The sequence below is a fragment of the Colobus angolensis genome, unplaced genomic scaffold, assembly GCF_000951035.1.
Source record: "Colobus angolensis palliatus isolate OR3802 unplaced genomic scaffold, Cang.pa_1.0 Scaffold140, whole genome shotgun sequence".
In the NCBI taxonomy this organism is placed as follows: Eukaryota; Metazoa; Chordata; class Mammalia; order Primates; family Cercopithecidae; genus Colobus; species Colobus angolensis.
Window position 1 is genome coordinate 2,219,538 of NW_012114489.1, and position 22,149 is coordinate 2,241,686.

The 22,149-nt window shown below is 41.3% G+C and overlaps 1 protein-coding gene across 2 annotated transcripts in view; it reads left to right on the forward strand.

Annotated features, from left to right (window-relative positions):
- The window catches only part of ZFX (zinc finger protein, X-linked), a 68,854-nt gene that overhangs the window by 29,504 nt on the left and 17,201 nt on the right, over positions 1-22,149 (forward strand). The window contains exon 6 of one of the 2 annotated variants that reach the window (XM_011935121.1): positions 1,650-2,219. The exons of the other annotated variant lie outside the window; for it this stretch is intronic. Coding sequence (XP_011790511.1) covers positions 1,650-2,219 — 570 coding nt within the window. The remainder of the gene's footprint in view (positions 1-1,649; positions 2,220-22,149) is intronic. 2 annotated transcript variants of the gene reach the window in all.

Genomic DNA, 22,149 nt, shown 5'->3' on the forward strand with positions numbered 1-22,149 from the left:
GGCTAGTCTCAAACTCCTGACCTCAAGTGATCCACCTGCCTCGGCCTCCCAAAGTGCTGGGATTACAGGTGTGAGCCACCATGCCCAGCCTTCTTTTATTTTATCTTATATTTTTGATAAGGATATTTGATTTCTATTTCCATTTGTGACATTCAGAATGATATTTTCTGAGCACCATACACTGTGCAAACTGTGTGATCTTGGTTAAGTCATTTAATCTCACTGGGCTTCAATTGATTGAATCCTCTACCTTCATTCCTTAACTGCAAAATGGACTAGAGTAGGGGGACTATGTTCTGAGGAACTGCCTTGGGAGTTGGGGTCTAGGGGGACGGGAGGAGGCTAGATGGAGGCAATGTACCCTGGTGAAGTTGGGGCAGCTCCCGCTGGAACTACTCTTACCCGCCACCACTCCAGCGCAGCTGCACTTGTATTTATCCTATCTGTCTCCAGAGCCTCCTCAGCCCAGTTGTCTTTCCTCCTCAACTGTGGCCTTTTGTTCCTGTTTTAATTTATCCTCTGATCCTTGTATGTCCTAGATTCAGAGGATGATTTCTAAATTTCTATAGCCATAGATGGAGCATATTGGTGGTATATTGCACCAGAACAAAAAGGGAAGCGTGTAAAGGGAAAAAGGAAAAAAAAAAAAGAAGTAAAAAAAACACATGGGAGAGATGGAAAGAAGAACAAATATGAGTTGAGGAGAGGGAGATGGAGCAAAAAGGTGAAACACATATGATGAAGGAAAATAGTATGTTTGTCACCTGAAGTTGCATTACTTATTTAATTTTTTTTTTTTTTTTAGAGATGGAGTCTTGCTCTGTCACCCAGGCTGTAGTGCAGTGGCGCCATCTTGGCTCACTGCAAGCTCCGCCTCCCGAGTAGCTGGGACTACAGGCGCCCGCCACCACGCCCAGCTAATTTTTGTATTTTTAGTAGAGACAGGGTTTCACCTTGTTAGCCAGGATGGTCTCGATCTCCTGACCTCGTGGTCCACCCGCCTCGGCCTCCCAAAGTGCTGGGATTACAGGCGTGAGCCACTGTGCCCGGCCTTTTTTTTTTTTTTTTTTTTTTTAAACAGAGTCTTGCTCTGTCACCCAGGGTGGAGTGCAGCAGCACCACCTTGGCTCACTGCAATGTCCGCCTCCTGGGTTCAAGCAGTTCTGCTTCAGCCTCCCAGAAAGTTGGGATAATAGGCTTGTGCCACCACACCCGGCTAATATTTGTAGTTTTAGTAGAGATAGGGTTTCGCGGTGTTACCCAGGCTGGTTTCAAACTCTTGGCTTCAAGTGATCCCCCCACCTTGGCTTCCCAAAGTGGTGGGAATACAGGTGTGAGCCATTGCACCTGGCTGTATATGAATTTTATTAGTGTGCCTAGAATTTTACTTTCATGTATATGTTTCTTCTGTGACTGCCTCAATTGCTTTGTTCTCCTAATTTGTAAAAATCTATTGATTTGATTACAAAAGTTCTTGGGTTAAAAACATCTGATTCAAAAATAGATTCCCTCTTTATTTCTTTAATCTATCTTAATGTTTAAGAAAACTGAGGAGCTAGTCTGTTTTCCCAGTAGAAATTAAATAACATTTACGTTAATTGTAGTCATGCATACTTACCTGAAATTTGTCATTTTAATTTTTTTTTAAGGAGCTGATGGTACACACATGGATGGTGATCAAATTGTTGTGGAAGTACAAGAAACTGTTTTTGTTTCAGATGTTGTGGATTCAGACATAACTGTGCATAACTTTGTTCCTGATGACCCAGATTCGGTTGTAATCCAAGATGTTATTGAGGACGTTGTTATAGAAGATGTTCAGTGCCCAGATATCATGGAAGAAGCAGATGTACCTGAAACGGTCATCATTCCTGAGCAAGTGCTGGACTCAGATGTAACTGAAGAAGTTTCTTTAGCACATTGCACAGTCCCAGATGATGTTTTAGCTTCTGACATTACTTCAGCCTCAATGTCTATGCCCGAACACGTCTTGACAGGTGATTCTATACATGTGTCTGACGTTGGACATGTTGAACATGTGGTTCATGATAGTGTAGTGGAAGCAGAAATTGTCACTGATCCTCTGACTACCGACGTAGTTTCAGAAGAAGTATTGGTAGCAGACTGTGCCTCTGAAGCAGTCATAGATGCCAATGGGATCCCTGTGGACCAGCAGGATGATGACAAAGGCAACTGTGAGGACTACCTTATGATTTCCTGTAAGTCTTGGGGTACAGTAATTGTCAAAGGTGTTTTTGAAGGCTGCCTCTCCTAATTTACATCAGGGGAGAAATTTTCCTGACTTAAATGTCTGTAAAATTAAAGTAAATCTCATAGACCTACCTGCATTGTTGTTTCCATTTGCAGGCTACAAGATAACTGAAAATTAAGAAAAGTGAGGCTGGGTGTGGTGGTTCACGCCTGTAATCCCAGCACTTTGGGAGGCCGAGGCAGGTGGATCACCTGAGGTCAGGAGTTCGAGACCAGCCTGGCCAACCAACATAGTGAAGCCCCGTCTCTACTAAAAATACAAAAATTAACCAGGTGTGGTGGTGGGCATCTGTAATCCCAGCTACTCGGGAGGCTGAGGCAGGAGAATCGCTTGAACTGGGGAGCTGGAGGTTGCAGTGAGCCGAGATTGTGCCACTGCACTCCAGCCTGGGTGACAGAGCAAGACGACTCCTCAAAAAAAAACAAAAAAAACTGAAAGGAATAGAACTAAACTTTGGAATCATGAAGGATGTGATTAGGCTGTTACCAGCCTTTATTAGAATTATGAACGCTCTTGAAACCTAAAAGGAGTAGGGAAAAAAAAAATCTAACCAAGCTACTTACAATCTTTTTTTTTTTTTTGGAGGGAGAGTCTTGTTTGCTCTGTCGCCCAGGCTGGAGTGCAGTGGCACGATCTCAGCTCACTGTAACCTCTTCCTCTCGAGTTCAAGTGATTCTTGTGCCTCAGTCTCTCGAGTAGCTGGGATTGTAGGCATGCACCACCACGCCTGGCTAATTTTTTGTATTTTTAGTAGAGATGGGGTTTTGCCGTGTTGCCCAGTCTGATCTCGAACTCTTGAGCTCAGGCAGTCCGCCTGCCTTGGCCTTCCAAAGTGGGAGGATTACAGGTGTGAGATACCATGCTGCTGCTTATTTTCTTGAATATGGATACACAGTACTGTTTATGTAATACGTATGTACTAATATAATATGTAAAATGCTACATAACAGATAACATGAAAAAGAGTTCTGGTATAGCATGAAATATGATTCCAAAACATGGTATCAAGTATGATGTGTTCATATAAGGTTATTGGAGAGAAGTAAAGTATTTTGAAACACACCTTTACATGTTTATCTTAGCATCTGGAAGGACAGCCGTTATCTTCTTACAACATACTTCTTGGTACCGATTTTGGAGATAAAATTCTAGATTGGCTAGGCCACGGTTCTGACCCAGTATGGAAATTCTTATGCCTTAAGGAACTAAACTTAAAATATAAAGGATTCATAGGCTATTTATAAATTTACAAGAATGTTTGCTTTGCTCGAATACCTGTTTTAATACAGGAATTTAATGTTAATATATTGGAGTCCACCAGCATTTTAGGAAACTTCTTTGAGATTTTGAAACTCCTTTGAAAACTTCTTGAGATTTTGAAAATCAAAGAATTATTTGTGGAAAGGGGAACAAAATGCCTTTATTCAACGCGTTTATTGGACTGTTAATGTGTGAGACATTGTTGTAGGTAGTATAGATACAGATATGTGCTAAAGAAATACATGCATAAAACTATTATCCCTGGAGAGCTTTTGATCATCTGTGGGAGAGAAAGTTTGTAGTGTGATGCAGAGGTGTGACTAAACTGCTGTGGAGATGGGATGGAGTAGCTGACCTTTAAAATCAAGGATGAATTCTCGTTTTACAGAATGAAGGGCACGGGTGGCAGAAAGACATTCCAGGCATGTCGTATAGTATGTTAAAAAAGAAAAAAAGGTTCTGGCCTTTGCTGATAATGGTGGGAACTTTAGGATACACTTATATATCTTTGTGTATGTTCTGTTTTATTCCTTAGAATAAATTTATAGAAATAGAATTAATAGATCAAAGGGTATACACATTTACAAGTTTGGTTATGCTTGAAGTTTGGTTAAATTCCGTTGGTATTTTGCCTTAATATTCCCTTCACCAAATTTATGAGAATGTTCATTTCCTTACACTCGAACCAACACAGAGTATTATTTTTCTTTCTAGTTTTTGCCAGTCTGATAGGGAAAAATACAGTATCCTGTTTCAGTTTTGAATTTATTTTAGGATGATAATCCTTATATGTGGAATAAGACTAAGTGAGGGAGAGATTAGTGGCAGTGAGCTGCTGAAATGGTTCATATATAAGATGATATGAAGTACATTAATAATAGTAAAGGGGACAGAGAGTTAGCTGCATTCAAAAGAGATTAGGAAGAAAAATGGATGAGATTTGATGATAGATAAAAAAGGCTAGGGGTTTGAGGAAGAAAGATAATTCAAGGATGACCCTAAGTGTTCCACGTTGGGAGATTGGATGCCTGGTCATACTATTACCTGAAAGGAGGAGTAGGTTTGGTGGGGGAAGGTGGGGACGGGGGAAATATTTGGGATCTGTTAACAGTTTGAGTTGCTTGCTGGTGGATGTTTTCTCTAGCCAGTTGAAAATATGACTTCAGTGCTTTTGAGAGAGTTTGTTGCTAGAGGAAGAAATTTAGGACAACAGAATATAGGCAGTATCGTATATGGAAATTGATGGTAGTCCCCAGAGCATGCTTGTCGAGTAACAGTGTCAAGTATAGCCCCTTTAGGTATTTAAGAAGTAGGCAGAGAAGAGTCCTTGAAAAACCAGGAGGTTTTGGGAAGAGAAGGAGGAGAAAAAGTGTTTCCAACACTGTTGAGGATAGAGTTTCTATAAGTATCATCCACTGAGGAGAAAGCAGGCTTTTTGGTTTGGCATTTAGGTCATTGGTATCTAAATTAGAGTAGGTTCGGTAAGGCATGGACTAGTGGAGGGGAGATGGAAGAGATGAGCTGGGATGGATTAAGAAGTTAGTGGAAGTGGAGTTACGTGAAGCGGTTTGGAAAAATTGCCATTTTGGTCAGCAAAGGGACTGAAGAGGTGGGAGTATAGCTTTTGATGGTTGCCTGGATGGCGAAAGTAAGTTGAACATGTTTATAGACTTAAGGGAAAAAAAAAAAATCACGAACAGAGAGAGCTTGAAGATAAAGGAAGGGCTAGTGGATCAGGTTCCAGAGAAGGGGAAGGGACTGGGGTCCAGGGCTGCAGGAGGTGGCTGTTAGGTGAGTCCTGGAGAGAGAAAGTGGGTCCCCTTCTCTGAGACAGGAAGGCAGTTAAGGATGAGTCCCCTTTCCAGGGACAGAAGGTAAAAGGAGTGCTTGAATGTTGGGAGCTATTTTGTCTGTGTAGCAGGTTCATCTGCACATATGAAAGGACTGCAGAGGTTGGGTGGAAAGCTGAAGGATAATGGCAAAGGGTTGAAAAGCTTTAGTCTTTTGGGGATGGGCCAGTGTAGGAAGCCAAGAATTTATGAGATAGATTACTGAACTGCATCGAGGGGCCAGCTGAGGTTAGGGGTCTATTTTATTTTTTAAATGGAGTTTCGCTCTGTTGCCCAGGTTGGAGTGCAATGGCACCATCTTGGCTTACTGCAACCTCCACCTCCCGGGTTCAAGCGATTCTCGTGCCTTGGCCTCCCGAGTAGCTGGGATAACAGGCACTTGCCACCAAGCCCAGCTAATGTTTGTATTTTTTAGTAGAGACGGGTTTTCACCATGTTGCCCAGGCTGGTCTTGAACTCCTGACCACAGGTGATCCACCCACCTCGGCCTCCCAAAGTGCTGGGATTATGGGCGTGAGCTACCACGCCCAGCCAAAAATGCTATTTTAAAATGCAGATTGAGCATCCTTTATCCAAAAATCCAATATCTGAAATGCTCCAGAATCCAGAACTTTCTAAGTACAGACATGACACCTCAAGTGGAAAATTCCACACCTGACACTTGCTTTCTGAGGGTTCAATGCGTATAAACTTTATTTCAGGCACAAAATTGTTAAAAAATATTGTATAAAATTACCTTCAGGCTATGTGTATAAGGTGTATATGAAACACGGATTAGTTTTTTTTTTTTTTTTTTTTTTTTTGAGACAGTCTTGTTATGTCTCCCAGGCTGGAGTGCAGTGGCTCCACCTCGGCTCACTGCAACCTCCACCCCCTGGGTTCAAGCGATTCTCCTGCCTCAGCCTCCCGAGTAGCTGCGATTATAGGCACGTGACACCACGCCTAGCTAATTTTTTTTGTATTTTTAGTAGAGATGGGGTTTCACCATGTTAGTCAGGCTAGTCTCAAACTCCTGACCTCAAGTGATCCATCTGCCTCGGCCTCCCAAAGTGCTGGGATTACAGGTGTGAGCCACCGCACCTGGCCGAAACACAGATAAATGTCATGTTTAGACTTGGGTCCCATCCCTAAGATAATCTCATTACGTATATGCAAATATTGCAAAATCCACAGAAGTCTGAAACAGTTCTGGTCCAAGTATTTTGGATAAGGGTTACTCAACCCTTAAAACTGCCAGATTTTCTGTTACAAGACTGGGCAAACCAGGACCAAGGCTAGAGAAAGCAGAGAGTTGAGTTCATCCCAGTTTGTGAGGGGAAGAGGGCCTGGTGAAATACTGAAGAGGAGAAAGCACTCTCGCTTCTCCTTGACTTCTCTCTGCACTTTCTGCCTTTTCTGTCTTCCTCAGCTTTTTTGCTAAGGAATAAAATGCATGGCATTGTTTTGCCCTTTAACTGCACACTATCTCTTGCCTTTACTTTCTCCTCTTTTAGGAAGTTCAGCCCTCCAAGGAAGTCATTGAAAAAAACCTGGAGTTGCTTTAGTAACAATTGACTCAGCATATCAGGTTCTTGTATTACAGATTCTGTATACAAGAGGAGATGTATAGATTCTGTATACAGAATCTGTAATACAAGACATGTAAAATTTTACAAACTTGTAAAATTTTTATTAAAAATCTTATTTGTAGTCATCTTTAGGCCCTGGGTTTCTTCTAATTTATATAGATTTTAATGTTCCCGAAAAAGTAAATATGGATGAACATAAATGGCTGTTGTTAGTGTATTTTAATATGTTTTATGTATGAGTATATATTTTAGTAATATAATTTTTCCTTTTAAAATAAAACATATCCAAACTCAAATAATGCGGATATACATTTAAACAAATACATACACACATGAGCATTTGCATGCACATGTGTGATATTCCCGTATTTTACTATAATGAAATGGTTGTTTTTAAGTTGGGTTTAGAGTTGGTGGCCTTTAGTAGTATCTTTTGTCTTCTCTATTATTGTTTTTTTTGAGATGAAGTCTCGCTCCCTTACCCAGGCTGGAGTGCAGTGGTGCCATCGCGGCTCACTACCACCTCTGCCTCCTGGGCTCAAGCAATCTTTCCGCCTCAGCCTCCCGAGTAGCTGGGATGACAGGCATGTGCCACCACACCCGCCTAATTTTTGTATTTTTTGTAGAGAGGGGGTTTTGTCACGTTGTCCAGGCTGGTCTTGAGCCTGGTCTTGAACCAGCCTGGGCTCAAGCAGTTTGCCCACTTCAGCCTCCCTAAATTCTGCAATTCAGGTGTGAGCCACCTTGCCCGGCCTATATAGGCACTTTTGCACTCTTACTTCCCTCTACTTCATCATCCCCTTTCCTTTCAAAGTAATGATCATATTTTAAAATTTAATTTACTACTGGCTTTGGGATCAAACCAGTTGAACACTTTAGAATTAATTAATATTTCTCTTGGCTGCGCCTCCCAGCAAAGATACTTAATGATGAATTTTATTTTAATTAGTTAATTATTTATTTTTGAGACAGAATCTTGCTCTGTCGCCCAGGCTGGAGTGCAGTGGCACGATCTTGGTTCACTGCAGCCTCCATCTCCTGGGTTCGAGCAATTCTCCTGCCTCAGCCTCCTGAGTAGCTGTGATTACAGGTGCGTGCCACCACGCCTGGCTAATTTTTGTATTTTTAGTAGGGACAGGGTTTCGTCATGTTGGCCAGGCTGGTCTCAAACTCTGGCCTCAAGCAATCTGTCTGCCTTGGCCTCCCAAAGTGCTGGGATTACAGGCGTGAGCCACCGCATCTGGCCTTAATGATGCATTTTAACTTAAAACCTATATTGAGGTCGGGCACAATGGCTTATGCCTGTAATCGCAACACTTTGGGAAGCTTAGATGGGAGGGTCGCTTGAGCCCAGGAGTTCAGAGGTTACAGTGACCCTTGATTGCGCCACTGTATTCCAGCCCGGGCGACAGAAAGAGACCCTGTTTCTTAAAAAAAAAAAAAAAAAAACCCCTCCCAAAGCCCCCCTAAAACACCTATATTGATTTCAGAAGTTAAGGATTAACAAAGGTTTTGTCATAAGTATAGAGAGGAAGTATGGGCTAATTTAATCCATGATAGAGAATGTGGAGATACCATTATCGGTAGTCAACTTTAATGCTTTTTCATATTGTGATGAGAGATGGTAGTATCTCTGAATTCTTATATTTATTAAACACTCTTTATCTTTAGGTCAGAAATGTGGCCAGATGTCCAAGTACTCTCTTTTCTTTACAAGTTTCAGTAAGTTACCGGATCTGAGTGTTTAATAAACAGCTTTTATAATGTCTTTAGTATCCATCTTGGCAGGTTTCTTCCCTCTGCAGGTCTCATTTAAAATGATGATGGGCCAGGTAAGGTGGCTCACACCTGTAATCCCAGCATTTTGGGAGGCTGAGGTGGGAGGATCTCTTGAGGGTAAGGAGTTCGAGACCAGCCTGGGCAACATGGTGAGACCCCCTCATCTCTACCCCCACCCCTCCCCCCCGAAAAAAAGATTAGCTGGTATGGTGGCGTGTGCCTATAGTCCCAGCTGCTCAGGAGGCAGAGGCAGGAGGATCCCTTGAGCACAGGAGTTTGAGGTTGCAGTGAGCTATAATCATACCATTGCACTTCAGCCTGGGTGACAGAGTGAGACCCCATCTTTAAAAAACCAAAAACCAAAAAACCACACAAAACAACAATAAATGATGATGAAGCAGTCCTCATTCTTTATAATATCATGGTTGTGTATATAGACACAGATGTTCATTGTCGCAGTATATAACTACCTTTGAGGTCAGGATGACTGACTTCTTTAGTCTTTGCAATCTAGATTTTATGATTGGCTTCTAAGTTAATTATATGTTTCTTGAGGACAGGAACTATTTACTGCATCTTTGCTGCTTATCACACCATGTGTGTATTAGGTATGAAATAAATATTTGTTGAATAAATGAATATATGAATGTTATAGCTGAAAGTCTGTACATCATGCCTCATCCAAGGCATTAACAGTAACATTTCTTCCTTACCTGTAGCTATTGTCTCTTGATAACAAAAATAGGTAATAGTAAATCTTCAATAAATAATATCTATGTGCTGGAATTGAAAATATAGTTAGTTTTTGAGATGAGATCTCACCGTGTTGCCCAGGCATACATACATGCCTGGCATACATACATACACATATGCCTGTAGATGTACAGTGGCTATCTGCAGGCCTGATCATAGTGCACTGCAGCCTCGAATAATAGCTTCTCCAAGGTCACACCCAGCAGCATTAGGGTGAGCTTTGAAACCAGTTATGTTTTATTCCAAAGTGTCCACTCTTAATTCTCTTATTGCCCCCGCTTCCTCTCTCTGTCTGTCTCTCTCTGTGTATGTATGTTTGTATGTATGTGTGTATAACTTAATACTACACAGCAGTAGAGTTCATGATAAATAGTGCTTATTGGTAGATGGGGAGGCAAGTAGAATTCCAAAGATAACTACAATTTACAATATTAATGAATACCAAATTTCAACAGTGTTAACAAATAATTTGTTGGGAGGGGTTAAGCATTTTCTTATTTAACTCATTCTAGCAGAAGCCCAGACAGCTTCCAAACCCCATCCTGTTGTTTTTCTAACTGAAAAGTGTTAATTTTTTTCAAATTTGTGTTTACATGAGAAAAAGGAATCATATATAAGCTATTATTTTTACTCTTGCCAGTGTTGATTTTTCTTTTGCCTTCATTCATTCAGAAAACATTTATTGATTAGCGATAATGAGCTGCAAACTTCACTAGGGGTTGGAGATAAACAGCAAACTCTCTGGCTTTTTAAGAGTTCACAGACTCGGAGGGAAGAGAAACAGAAACAGGCAATTACAATTGAGTGTAGGAAGGTATATAAATAGATATACAAAGTACTTTAGAAGCACTAAGAAAATGGGGCTGGGCGCGGTGACTCACACTGGTAATCCCAGTACTTTGGGAGGCTGAGGCAGGCGGATCACGAGGTCAGGAGTTTGAGACCAGCCTGACCAACATGGTGAAACCCCGTCTCTACTAAAAATACAAAAATTAGCTGGGCATGGTGGCACGCACCTGTAATCCCAGCTACTTAGGAGGCTGAGGCAGGAGAATCGCTTGAATCCGGGAGGCAGATGTGGCAGTGAACTGAGATCATGCGCCACTGCACTCTGGTGACAAAGTGAGACTGTCTCAAAAAAAATAAATAAAGGAAAATTTTAAATAAAGGAAAATTTTTGGTACGCTTGAGGGAGATGAATGCTATAAAAGCATTATAAACTGAAGTTCTATGGAAGCTCACTTGACGATATTGACCAAGTTTATTTCATCTCCTATTCATTTTCCTCCCTCCTGTATTTGAAGCAAATTCCACATAACATTTTTTTCATAAGTATTTCAGTATTTACTTCTCAAAGACAAGGATTAAAAAAAAAACCGTTTTCAAAGCTTTAAAAAATAATTTGACATGAACTCAATCTGAAGGGCACATAACATAAAATGTTCATTAGGTGGCTGAGGAGGGAAGAAAGGCAGAGAGATGTGAGAGATCATTGAGGGTTCACAGACCTATTCTTTGGGTGCTAATAATGTCTGGTGAGGAGTGTGGGGGAAGTGGTGAGAAAGAAGATTGGCAAATAGGGCCCAAAACACAAAGGCTCTTGAACATAGACGCCTGCTTTACTTTTTGGACGTGGGAAGCTGTTAAAGGGTTTTAGACAGATTAATAATAACATGATTAGATTTATAGTTTAGATAATGGCATGTTCAGGGCAGGCGCAAGTTAAGAGTGAATTCAGAAACAAAAAGTACATTTCAGAAGGTTATTGTGGTAGTTCAGGTAAGAAAAAGTTGATAATAGTTCGAAATAAGTTTGTGTTTTGTTTTTTTGAGATGGAGTCTTGCTGTGTCGCCCAGGCTGGAGTGCAGCAGTGCGATCTCGGCTCACTGCAACCTCCACCTTCTGGGTTCAAGCGATTCTCCTGCTTACCATGCCCTACTAATTTTTTGTATTTTTAGTAGAGGCGGGGTTTCACTGTGTTAACCAGGGTGGTCTCGATCTCCTGATCTTGTGATCCGCCTGCTTTGGCCTCCCAAATTGCTGGGATTACAGGCATGAGCCACCGCACCTGGCCTGAAATAAGGTTTTATCAATAGAATTCAGCAGAAACTGATTCATGACATACTTAGGAAGTAGAATTTGGATTAAATTTAGGGTTGAGGAAGAGGGGAGTGTTTGCAGCTCACTTCTTGGTTTCTGGCTTATGCAGCTGGGCACATGGCAAAACTGTTACTAGAAGAGGAGCAGATAGACATGCTAAAGATTTATTTACAGGGTTGCTGCATACAACTACAATGTAAAGGGACTCCTGCAAATATGTAATGAGGTGGCCCTGGTTTGCCTGGTCATCTAGTTTAGGTATTTTGACCAATCATTCTAATATTAGCTCCTAATTAAGCATGACTTTGGTCATAGTAGACATCCAATAAAATGTGGTTCAGGGAGCGAATAAATACATAAAGTCCAAACCCGTGTGTTTAATGTATAAACCCTATGGGTCAACACAATCTGATAGTTTATTGATTGATTCTGGGGACTGTTAGCACAGAAGAGATAGTGAAATATTTACTCTTTCATTCCATGGGCTAATTATTGGCTAGGTATGTATTTTACCATTATTTTTATGTATGTACCCTGCCAGTTTTTTTAAACCAGGGAGCAAATAAATACATAAAGTCCAAACCCCTATCTTTAACGTATAAACTCTGAGGGTCAACACAATCAAATAGTTTATTGATTGATTCTAGGGACTATTAGCACAGAAGAGATAGTAAAATATTTACTCCTTTGTTCCATGGGTTAATTATTGGCTAGGTATATGTATTTTATTATTTTTATGTATGTACCCTACCACTTTTTAAAAAACCATTTGATAAAACACAGGAAAAAGTTTGGAATTTGAAAAATATATCTCTACATGGGAATATTTCTGAGTAGTGTTATTTACTGAACTAAGGATATTTTGGAGAAAGTGTATTGAACATTCTTAAATTTTATTTCATTTTTTAAATTAATTGTTTTAGTTGCCCAATAAAAATGGTATGTATTTATGGTGTACAACATAATGTTTTGAAATATGTATGTGTTGTGGAATGGCTGAGTAGAGCTAATTAACGTACATTACCTCACATTTTTACTTTTTTGTGGTGAGAACACTTAAAATCTATTCTCAGTGATTTTCAAGTATACAGTGCATTGTTATTAACTATATAATCACCTCGAGCATCTTTTTAAAACTTGTTCGGATAAAATTCAGAAAGAGGTTATTTTAATCCATCTAAAATTGTGTCTTTACTGTAGACACTGAAATTTATTTAAAAATCAACACTACAATTAATGACAAGAGTTTTCAGTATAATGTTCAATCTAGGTGTTGGCTAGCTTTATAACAAGAATAAAGCACTCAAATAGGCAAAGATGATGTTTTAGTTTCTCCCTTCCCCTGCCAAAAACAAGTTTGGGAAAAGGTCTTTATTTTGAAAGCATTACAAGCAATTGGAGCTTCAGACTGGCCTTTTGGTTAATATTTACTGTTTATCTACTGAAACCTAGACAAAAATGTCACCTTGCCCTTTGAACAGATATATGATTACTTTGTGAGGTAATGGGTCTGGGGAGGGAAAAGAAAAGGAGGGAGGGAGAGAGAGAACATACCTCTCCTTGCCTGTCTTAGAGAAGCAACATCTGGTGTATGGAAACTCAGCTTGCGGCTGAGTCAGACAGCCTTGGATTTGGATACCAGCTCTGCTACTCATTAGCTGAATGAATTCGGGCAAGTTAACTAACCTTTTTGTATTAACTTCCTTATTTGTGAAATGCCAGTAATACTGCTTGACTTCCAGGGTGGTTGTGAGAATGAGAGATCCTGTCAGTCACTGCTAGCCATTGCTGTTGTTATCCAGAGGCTTTCAGTCAGTGGCATCCATTGGGCTAGCAAGGCTCAATGTCGCTTAGCTTCATTATGATGTTTCTGTTGTCCCATCAGGGAATTCTTCTTGGGTAAGGGCAGGTACAGGGTGGGATTGTAACAGTTACTCCTTTCTCTTCCCCCTGAATGTATAAAGAAATCAGTTATTGTTTTACTAGTTTTAGACCTCTTCAACTATTTTTCATTACTTATGTCTCTGACACCATGCTACAGATCACTCTAACTTAGGACAGGGACCTGACTGGTACTGTTCCTTTAATTCCTGGTCTACAGAATGAGGCTAATTTCACTAAACCTTTGAACCACTCCAGGAAAGTTTCAAGAATTAAAGGAGATCAGATCGTACCCAATTCTTTCAAGTCTCTTATAGGCTATATAATAAAAATAAGGTGGAATTTTAACCCCACAAAGAGGGTTCCTGAGGAGGAAGTTAAGAGAGGAAGGTCTAAGAGTGAAATTTAAATGTATTTATCTACTAAAGCATTTGCCGTCTTGACAGAATACTTCCTGCAAGTTACTCAGTCTTTTAGGTGCTCTGTTTTCACATATGTCAAGTAGAGACAAAACATCTAAGTTCTGGGGTTGTTGTCATTGATTTCATAATAAAATACAGAGAAACTACCATAGTACCTGGGACATAATAGTTGCTCAGATATCCTTTTAGGAGGAAATACCCATCTTTGATATCTTCATTGGATTTTTTTTTTGAAATGGAGTCTTGCTGTGTCCCCCCAGTCTGGAGTGCAGTGGTGTGATCTTGACTCACTGCAACCTCCATCTCCTGGGTTCAAGCGATTCTCCTACCTCAGCCTCCAGAGTAGCTGGGATTACAAGTGTGCGCCACCACACTCAGCTAATTTTTGTATTTTTAGCAGAGATGGGGTTTTGCCATGTTGGCCAGGCTGGTCTCAAACTCCTGATCTCAGGTGATTCTCCTGTCTTGACCTCCCAAAGTGCTGGGATTACAGGCGTGAGCCACCGAGCCCGGCTTTCATTGACTATTAAGTAGCCATCCACACAGGGACCCTGAGGATGTTGAATAATACCAAGTCTATCCTACAGTTTCTCTTTTGATTGGATTTTGGAGTTCGAGGTTTAAAAACCATTCTGGTAATTAGGTAGTAAGACTATTAGACTTGTCATAGTAAGTTAGAATAGGCTTATTGTTCACAGAACCTAATTTACCTTAGCAATAGTGAAGTGTATGGTAAGGAAAGGCCTGGTTTCCTTCCTTGACATCAGTCCCAAGATCATAGGTGTGAATCTTGTTAAAACTTTAGAAAAGATTTGTGTATTCATACTGCCCCTTGAGGTAACTTACTTAGGAAGTAAAATCATCTTTATTTTTCTCTCAAATTAGCCTGTTTAAAGATTTATTAGGTGTCTGGGAGGCTGGGATTTAGTGAATGAATTTATGTCTACCTTGTAAGTATTGGCCATAGGTTTATCGACTTCAAGTTTAATTAGAGTTTGAGACTGATTGTGTCCTCATGGCATAGATTTTCCCTCTTGTCTGTGCCTCCTAGATAATTTCAGTTGTTCTCAAGATGAGCACAAGGTCTTTTCAATCTTTATTGAAATGTGGCAATCAGAGTTGCAGTGTTAAGATTTTGAGGCCTGGCACAATGGCTCACACTTGTAATCCCAGCGTTTTTGGAGGCTGAGGCGGGAGGATCACTTGAGCCCAGGAATTCAAACTAGACTTGACAACATCGGGAGACCCCATCTCTAGAAACAATTAAAAAAAGAAAACACCGGGTATGGTGGCGCTTGCCTAGGAGGCTGAGGTGGAAGGATTGCTTGAGCCCAAGTCAGGGCCACAGTGAGCCATGATTGCGTGCTGCATTCCAGCCTGGGTGACGGAGCGAGACCTTGTCTCAAAAAAAAAAAAAAAAAAAAAAAACCAAAAAGATTTTATTTGAGCTTATTTTAATGACTGTTTAATGACTTCTCTTTTCTGGGTTTAAGAGATCTTTTCTTATCTTTCAAGTATTATGCTTAGTGAAAGCAGCCAGGCGAAAAAGACCACATGTTGTATGATTCCATCTATGTGAAATGTCTAGAAGAGGCAGATCCATAGAGAAAGTAGATGAGTGGTTTCCAGGAGATTGGGGGAAGAATGAGTTGGGCCTGACTGCTAATGGGTATGGTGTTTCTTTATGGGGAATTAGAAGGGTGGTGATGGTTGTACTACAGTGAATGTACTAAAAATCACTTAATTGTACACTTTAAAATGGAGAATTTTGTTATGTAAACTGTATCTCAATAATGATAAAAGCCAAATGGGCCAAGCAACAATCCCCTAGAGCCTTTATTATTAGCTTTTCTGTTTACTAAAGGCCCCAAATTAGCCTTTCCTCTTTAAGCAATTACTTTTTTCAATAAAATATCTTCCAGTATCATGAGGGATGTTTAAAAAAGGAGAGGTGATAGTTGTGGAATTGTGCCAAAAGCTTTTAATTTAGTTTTTAAAATTAGTTTTTAATTATAAAATACACATAAAATTTACCATCTTAACAATTTTTTAAGTATACAGTTCAGTGGCATTAAGTGCATTCACACTGTTGAGCAACCATCAGTATCATCCATCCCCAGAACTCTTCCCTGCAAAACAAACTCCATACCCATTAAATGCTAACTCCCTGATCCCCTCCTCCCAGCCCCTGGCAGCCACCCTCCTACTTTCTGTCTCTTAGGAATTCGACTACCCTGGCTACCTCTTATAAGTGGGATCATACAGTATTTTTCCTTTTGTGGCTGGCTGACTTATTTCACCTAGCATGATTTTTCAAGATTTATTCATGTTGTAGCTTGTGTCAGAATTTCCTTCCTTTTTAAGGCTAAATAGGATTCCGTTGTATGGATAGACCATATTGGGTTTATTCATTGAAAAACTATTTTAAAGCAGTAATCCTTTGCCTTACCTACCCTTTGTTCTTCTTGGCTCATCCCCCCAAAGGCAACTGTAGCAGGTACTGGAATAACATGTTATTTCCTTATAATGTTGATGAGAAAGAAAATCGACTTTCTACTGGGGACACTGTCCCTGTGGCGTTTGCACATTCTCCTCATGTCCGTGTGGGTTTCCTCCCACATCCCAAAGCTGTGCACATTAGGTTAATTGGCATGTCTACACTGTCCCAATGTGACTGAGCATGCCCTGTGATGGTTCCTGCCTGGTACCCTGAGCTGCTGGAGAGGCTTCTACACCCACGACCCTGATCTAGAATCATTGGGCAAATTATCATCTTGTTTTTACTAATCTTTTTTTTTTTTTTTTTTTTTTGAGACGGAGTCTCACTCTGTCGCCCAGGCTGGAGTGCAGTGGCGCGATCTCGGCTCACTGCAAGCTCCGCCTCCCGGGTTCATGCCATTCTCCTGCCTCAGCCTCCCGAGTAGCTGGGACTACAGGTGCCCGCCACCTCGCCCGGCTAATTTTTTGTAATTTTAGTAGAGACGGGGTTTCACTGTGTTAGCCAGGATGGTCTTGACCTCCTGACTTCGTGATCCGCCCGCCTCAGCCTCCCAAAGTGCTGGGATTACAAGCGTGAGCCACCGCGCCCGGCCACTAATCTTTCTTAAATATATGTATAGCCCACATTTATTTCCACGTTTAATGCTATAAGTGTTTTAGACTATACATAGAAGTTTGGTGATGTTTTTGTGACCAGAAATATGCCATAGGAACTTAACTCTTGTTTATATCAATTAGCCTACTGTAATTTTTTTGTTTGTTTGAGGCAATGTCTCACTCTGCCACCCAGGCTGGAGTGCAGTGGCGCTATCTCGACTTACTGCAACCTCCGCCTCCCTAGTGCAAGCAGTTCTCGTGCCACAGTCCCCCAAGTAGCTGGGACTACACATGTGCACCACCCTGCCCAGCTAATTTTTGTATTTTTAGTAGAGACGGGGTTTCACCATGTTGACCAGGCTGATCTCGAACTCCTGACCTCAAATGATCCTCCCGCATTGGCCTCCCAAAGGGCTAGGATTACAGGCGTGAGCCACTGCACCTGGCCAAAAAATTGCTTTTGTTATACTACGTTGTTTGGCTGAAAGTCATAATTTCTGAGAACCTACCAATGACATTACGTGAGGACTTATACTTTCTCTTTCAGCTATTTCTAATGGTACTTATCTATATGATTTTAAATAATATACTTTCTTGACTTTTTTTTTGAGACAGAGTTTCGCTCTGTCATCTAGGCTGGAGTGCAGTGGCGTGATCTTGGCTCACTGAACCTCCGCCTCCCAGGTTCAAGCGATTCTCCCTGCCTCAGCCTCCTGAGGACCTGGGATTACAGGCGTCTGCCACCTTGCCTGGCTAATTTTTGTAGTTTTAGTAGAGACGATGTTTCATGATGTTTCGCCGTGTTGGCCAGGCTGGTCTCTTGTGATCTGCCCACCTTGGCCTCCCAAAGTGGTGAGATTACAGGCTTGAGCCACCACGCCCGGCCACTTTCTTGGTTTTTATTACTTCTGTTTCATATGTTCTTTCTTCATGTCCTGCTGTGATAGCTGACAATTTTGCTCACTTTTGTTCTCACATCCCTTTCCCATGACTTTTCATGATAGGTGTGTTTCAATTTTTGGTTCTTTTACCTTTCAAAATTTAAGTAATACATTAACATCTTTATTTCTTGTTCCATCAAATGTGGACAATATCTTTTGACTCCTGCTTTTTAAGATGAGGATATCAGTGCCTTTACCCTCCACTTTCTTTAAGCTGTTCAGCCTACCTTCCAATCTATGTTTACTTTGTATTGTTGAGGCTGATCCATCTTAAGTTCTCTTTTATTTTTATTTTTTTGAGATGGAGTTTCGTTCTTGTTACCCAGGTTGGAGTGCAATGGCGTGATCTCGGCTCACCACAACCTCTGCCTCCTGGGTTCAGGCAATTCTCCTGCCTCAGCCTCCCGAGTAGCTGGGCTTACAGGAATGCGCCAACACTCCTGGCTAATTCTTCTATTTTTAGTAGAGACGGGGTTTCTCCATGTTGGTCTCCATGAGGCTGGTCTTGAACTCCTCACCTCAGGTGATCCGCCTGCCTTGGCCTCCCAAAGTGCTGGGATTACAGGCATGAGCCACCACGCCCAGCCAATCCATGTATGTTCTATAACCATTAGTCAGCCTTCCAATAAAGTAGAAAATCAGTACTCAGTGCTTACATTATTTTGATTGTGAAAATATCATTCGCAGCATAACCATTGATCACTTTGATTACATTTTTGCATACAGCTTTTTTCCCCTAGAAATTTCTGTTGTCCCCTTTCCCCCTTGTATTCCTTTTTCTCTTTTCTTTCTTTTTTTTTTTTTTGAGACAGGATCTTGCTCTGTCGCCCAGGCTAGAGTGCAGTGGTGTGATCATGGCTCACTGCTGCAACCTTGGACTCCTGGGCTCAAACAGTCCTCCTGTCTCAGCCTCCTGTGGAGCTGGGACTGCAGGCACGTGCTACCACATCCAGATAATTTATTTGTAGAGATGGGGTCTCACTGTGTTGTCCAGGCTGGTCTCAAACTTCTCGCTTAAGTGATCCTCCCACCTTGGCCTTCCAAAGTGTTGGGATTACAGGTGTGAGCCATGTAATCCCATGTTTGGCTGTAGGTTTTTTGTTGTTTATTTGTTTATGCATTGTATTTTCATGCATGGGAGCCCTTTGAATTTGGAGATTTCCTCTAATAGTAGCCACCAGCCACATATTTGGCTAAAGTTGTTAAAATGAAGTAAACATACAGTTCCTACATTGTACCAGTCACATTTCAAGTACTCAGTAGCTACATGTGGCTAGTGCAGAACATTTCCTTCATCAAAGAAAGTTCTGTTGATTAGCACTGGTCTGCAGGCTCAGTGAAATTGCAAACAATATGATATCTTTTTAAAAACTTGAGACAGGCCAGGTGTGGTGACTCATACCTGTAATCCCAGGACTGTAGGAAATGGAAGTGGAAGGATTGCTTAAGGCCAGGAGTTTGAGGCCAGCCTGGGCAACACAGTGAGATCCCATCTCTACCAAAACAAAAAAATTTTATTTATTATATATTACAAGGCAGTAGGGACAGTTAGAGTATAAACTGACAAAATCCAGAAAGAAGCTGAAGAGAAAAAATATGATCAAGGTAAAAGCCATCATAGAAGCAACAATAAGAAAAAATGTGTCTTAGCATATAGCCAAGGACAGAGGGATTGGGCTTTAGGAAATCACAAAATGAAATGTTAAGAAAATAAAATTGTGAAAATGCTTATGGAGAAGAAGGATAGATATGGAGAAAGATAAAGGACACAAACACACATAAGTGAAATTCCGGAAGAGAACTACTAATGAACTAGAAAAATATTTATAATGGAAGATTTTTTTCCTGAAATAAAGATTAGAATCTTTTTTGTTCCAAGAAATTGTCAAAATGGTAAAACAACCAAATCATAATCATACTGGTATTTAGTGAACTTTAAGGATCAAGAATTATAGGGACATCCACACAGAAATGCTCAGTGCTAGGAGACAGTGAAACAAGGTCTGCAAAGTTCTGAGGAAATTGTAACCTAAGAGTTTTATATTCAGCCAATTCATTCTTCAAGTAAAGGCCATGGACCAACATTTCAAGTATGCAGAAATTCAGGGACTGTAGCACCCATTGGCCTTTCTTGGATGGGGGAACTATTTGGTATTGAATCTAGCAGATTAAAGGATCGATCAATAGAAAGAACCCTAGAATGGAGAAACTGATTTTAAAAAAACTAGAAATGGGCCGGGCGCGGTGGCTCAAGCCTGTAATCCCAGCACTTTGGGAGGCCGAGACAGGTGGATCACGAGGTCAGGAGATCGAGACCATCCTGGCTAACACGGTGAAACCCCGTCTCTACTAAAAATACAAAAACTAGCCGGGCGAGGTGGCGGGCGCCTGTAGTCCCAGCTAGTCGGGAGGCTGAGGCAGGAGAATGGCCTAAACCCGGGAGGCGGAGGTTGCAGTGAGCTGAGATCCGGCCACTGCACTCCAGTCCGGGCGACTGAGTGAGACTCCGCCTCAAAGAAAAAAAAAAAAAAAAAAAACTAAAAATGAGCATTGAATTCATTTAATATAAAACTAGCTATAAAATATTTGGGGGAGTAGAGAAGTCGAAATGTTAACTTCCATATCTTTCACAGTAAAGTGACAGTAGATGCTGGGTCTAAAACTTATTTGTGTATTATAGGCAAAATATGGATGCTTTTATAATACTTTTTCTTACTTTTATTTATTTTTTGAAGCGGGGTCTTGATTTGTAGCCCAGGCTGGAGTGCAGTGGCATGATCATGACTCACTGCAGCCTTGACCTCCTGGGCTGAAGTGATCCTCCTACCTCAGCTTCCCAAGCAGCTGGGACCACAGCCCCATACCACCATGCCCAGCTAATTTAAACATTTTTTAGAGATGGTCTCACTATGTTGCCCAGGCCAAAGCAATCCTCCCACCTTGGGCCTCCCAAAGTGTTGTGATTATAGGCATGAGCTACTGCACCTGCCTTTGTTGTTTTTAGAGGGTTAAGAACTAATATATTAATGACCAAACTTTTACTTGAAGATTAGTATTCATATATTTAACAAATGAATGTTGTGTACTTACTCTATACGCTGGGCAGTATCGTAGGCACTTGGGATATACATTAGTGAACAAAACACAGGAAAGTTTCTTTCCCTCATAGACATTACATTCTAGCAGAGGTACACAGACATAGGTGAGTGGTGCAGCATATTATACGGTGATACGTACTTGGGGAGGTAAAAAGAGGTATAAGGAGGATTTGGGTTACAAGTATGGTCAGGGTTTTGCTGAGAAGGTAACATTTGAGCAGACACTTACTTTTGAGACATCTGGTTAGACATCATAGAGGAGATACACGTACAAATCTGAGTTATGGAGACAGGTCTAGAGTGGAGATGTAAATTTGGGAGTTGTTGGTATGTAAATGAAATTTAAGTCATGAGACAGAGTGCGATAACCAAAGGAGTGATTGTAGACAAACTTAAGACTAAGGACTAAGCCCTGGGGTTTGCAGCATTAGGTAGTAAAAGGAGGCTCCAGCAAGAGTGAGGAGGCATGGTCAGTGAGGTGAGAGGAAACCTAGAGGTTGGGTCATGGGAGCCAAGTGAGGAAAGTGAATCACAGAGAGTGCGTATCTGTCAGATGCTGCCGCTGCAAGTCATGTGAGGGCCGAGAATTGGTCATAAGTGACCTTGATGGACAGTTTTGGTGAAGTTGTGGGCAAAGAATGACCTGATTGAAATGAACTTTTCTTTTTCTTTTTTTTTTGGAGGCAGGGTCTCACTGTCGCCCAGGCTGAACTGCAGTGGTGCAATCACAGCTCACTGCAGCCTCGACCTCCTAGGTTGAGGTGATCCTCCCACCTCAGCCTCCTGGGTAGCTGGGACTACAGGCGCACACTACCATGCCTGGCTAATTTTTTAATCTTTTGTAGAGATGAGGGTCTCGCTGTGTTGCCCAGGCTGGTCTCTAACTACTGGGCTTAAGCAATTCTCCTGCCTTGGCCTCCCAAAGAGCTGGGATTATAGGTGTGCACCACTGCACCCAACCTTGAAGTGACTTTAAAGGATATGAAATGAGGCAAATTTGAGAAATGGAGGTGGTGGAGAAATGGGATCAGGAGTTTTTGCGGCCGGGCGCGGTGGCTCAAGCCTGTAATCCCAGCACTTTGGGAGGCCGAGACGGGCGGATCACGAGGTCAGGAGATCGAGACCATCC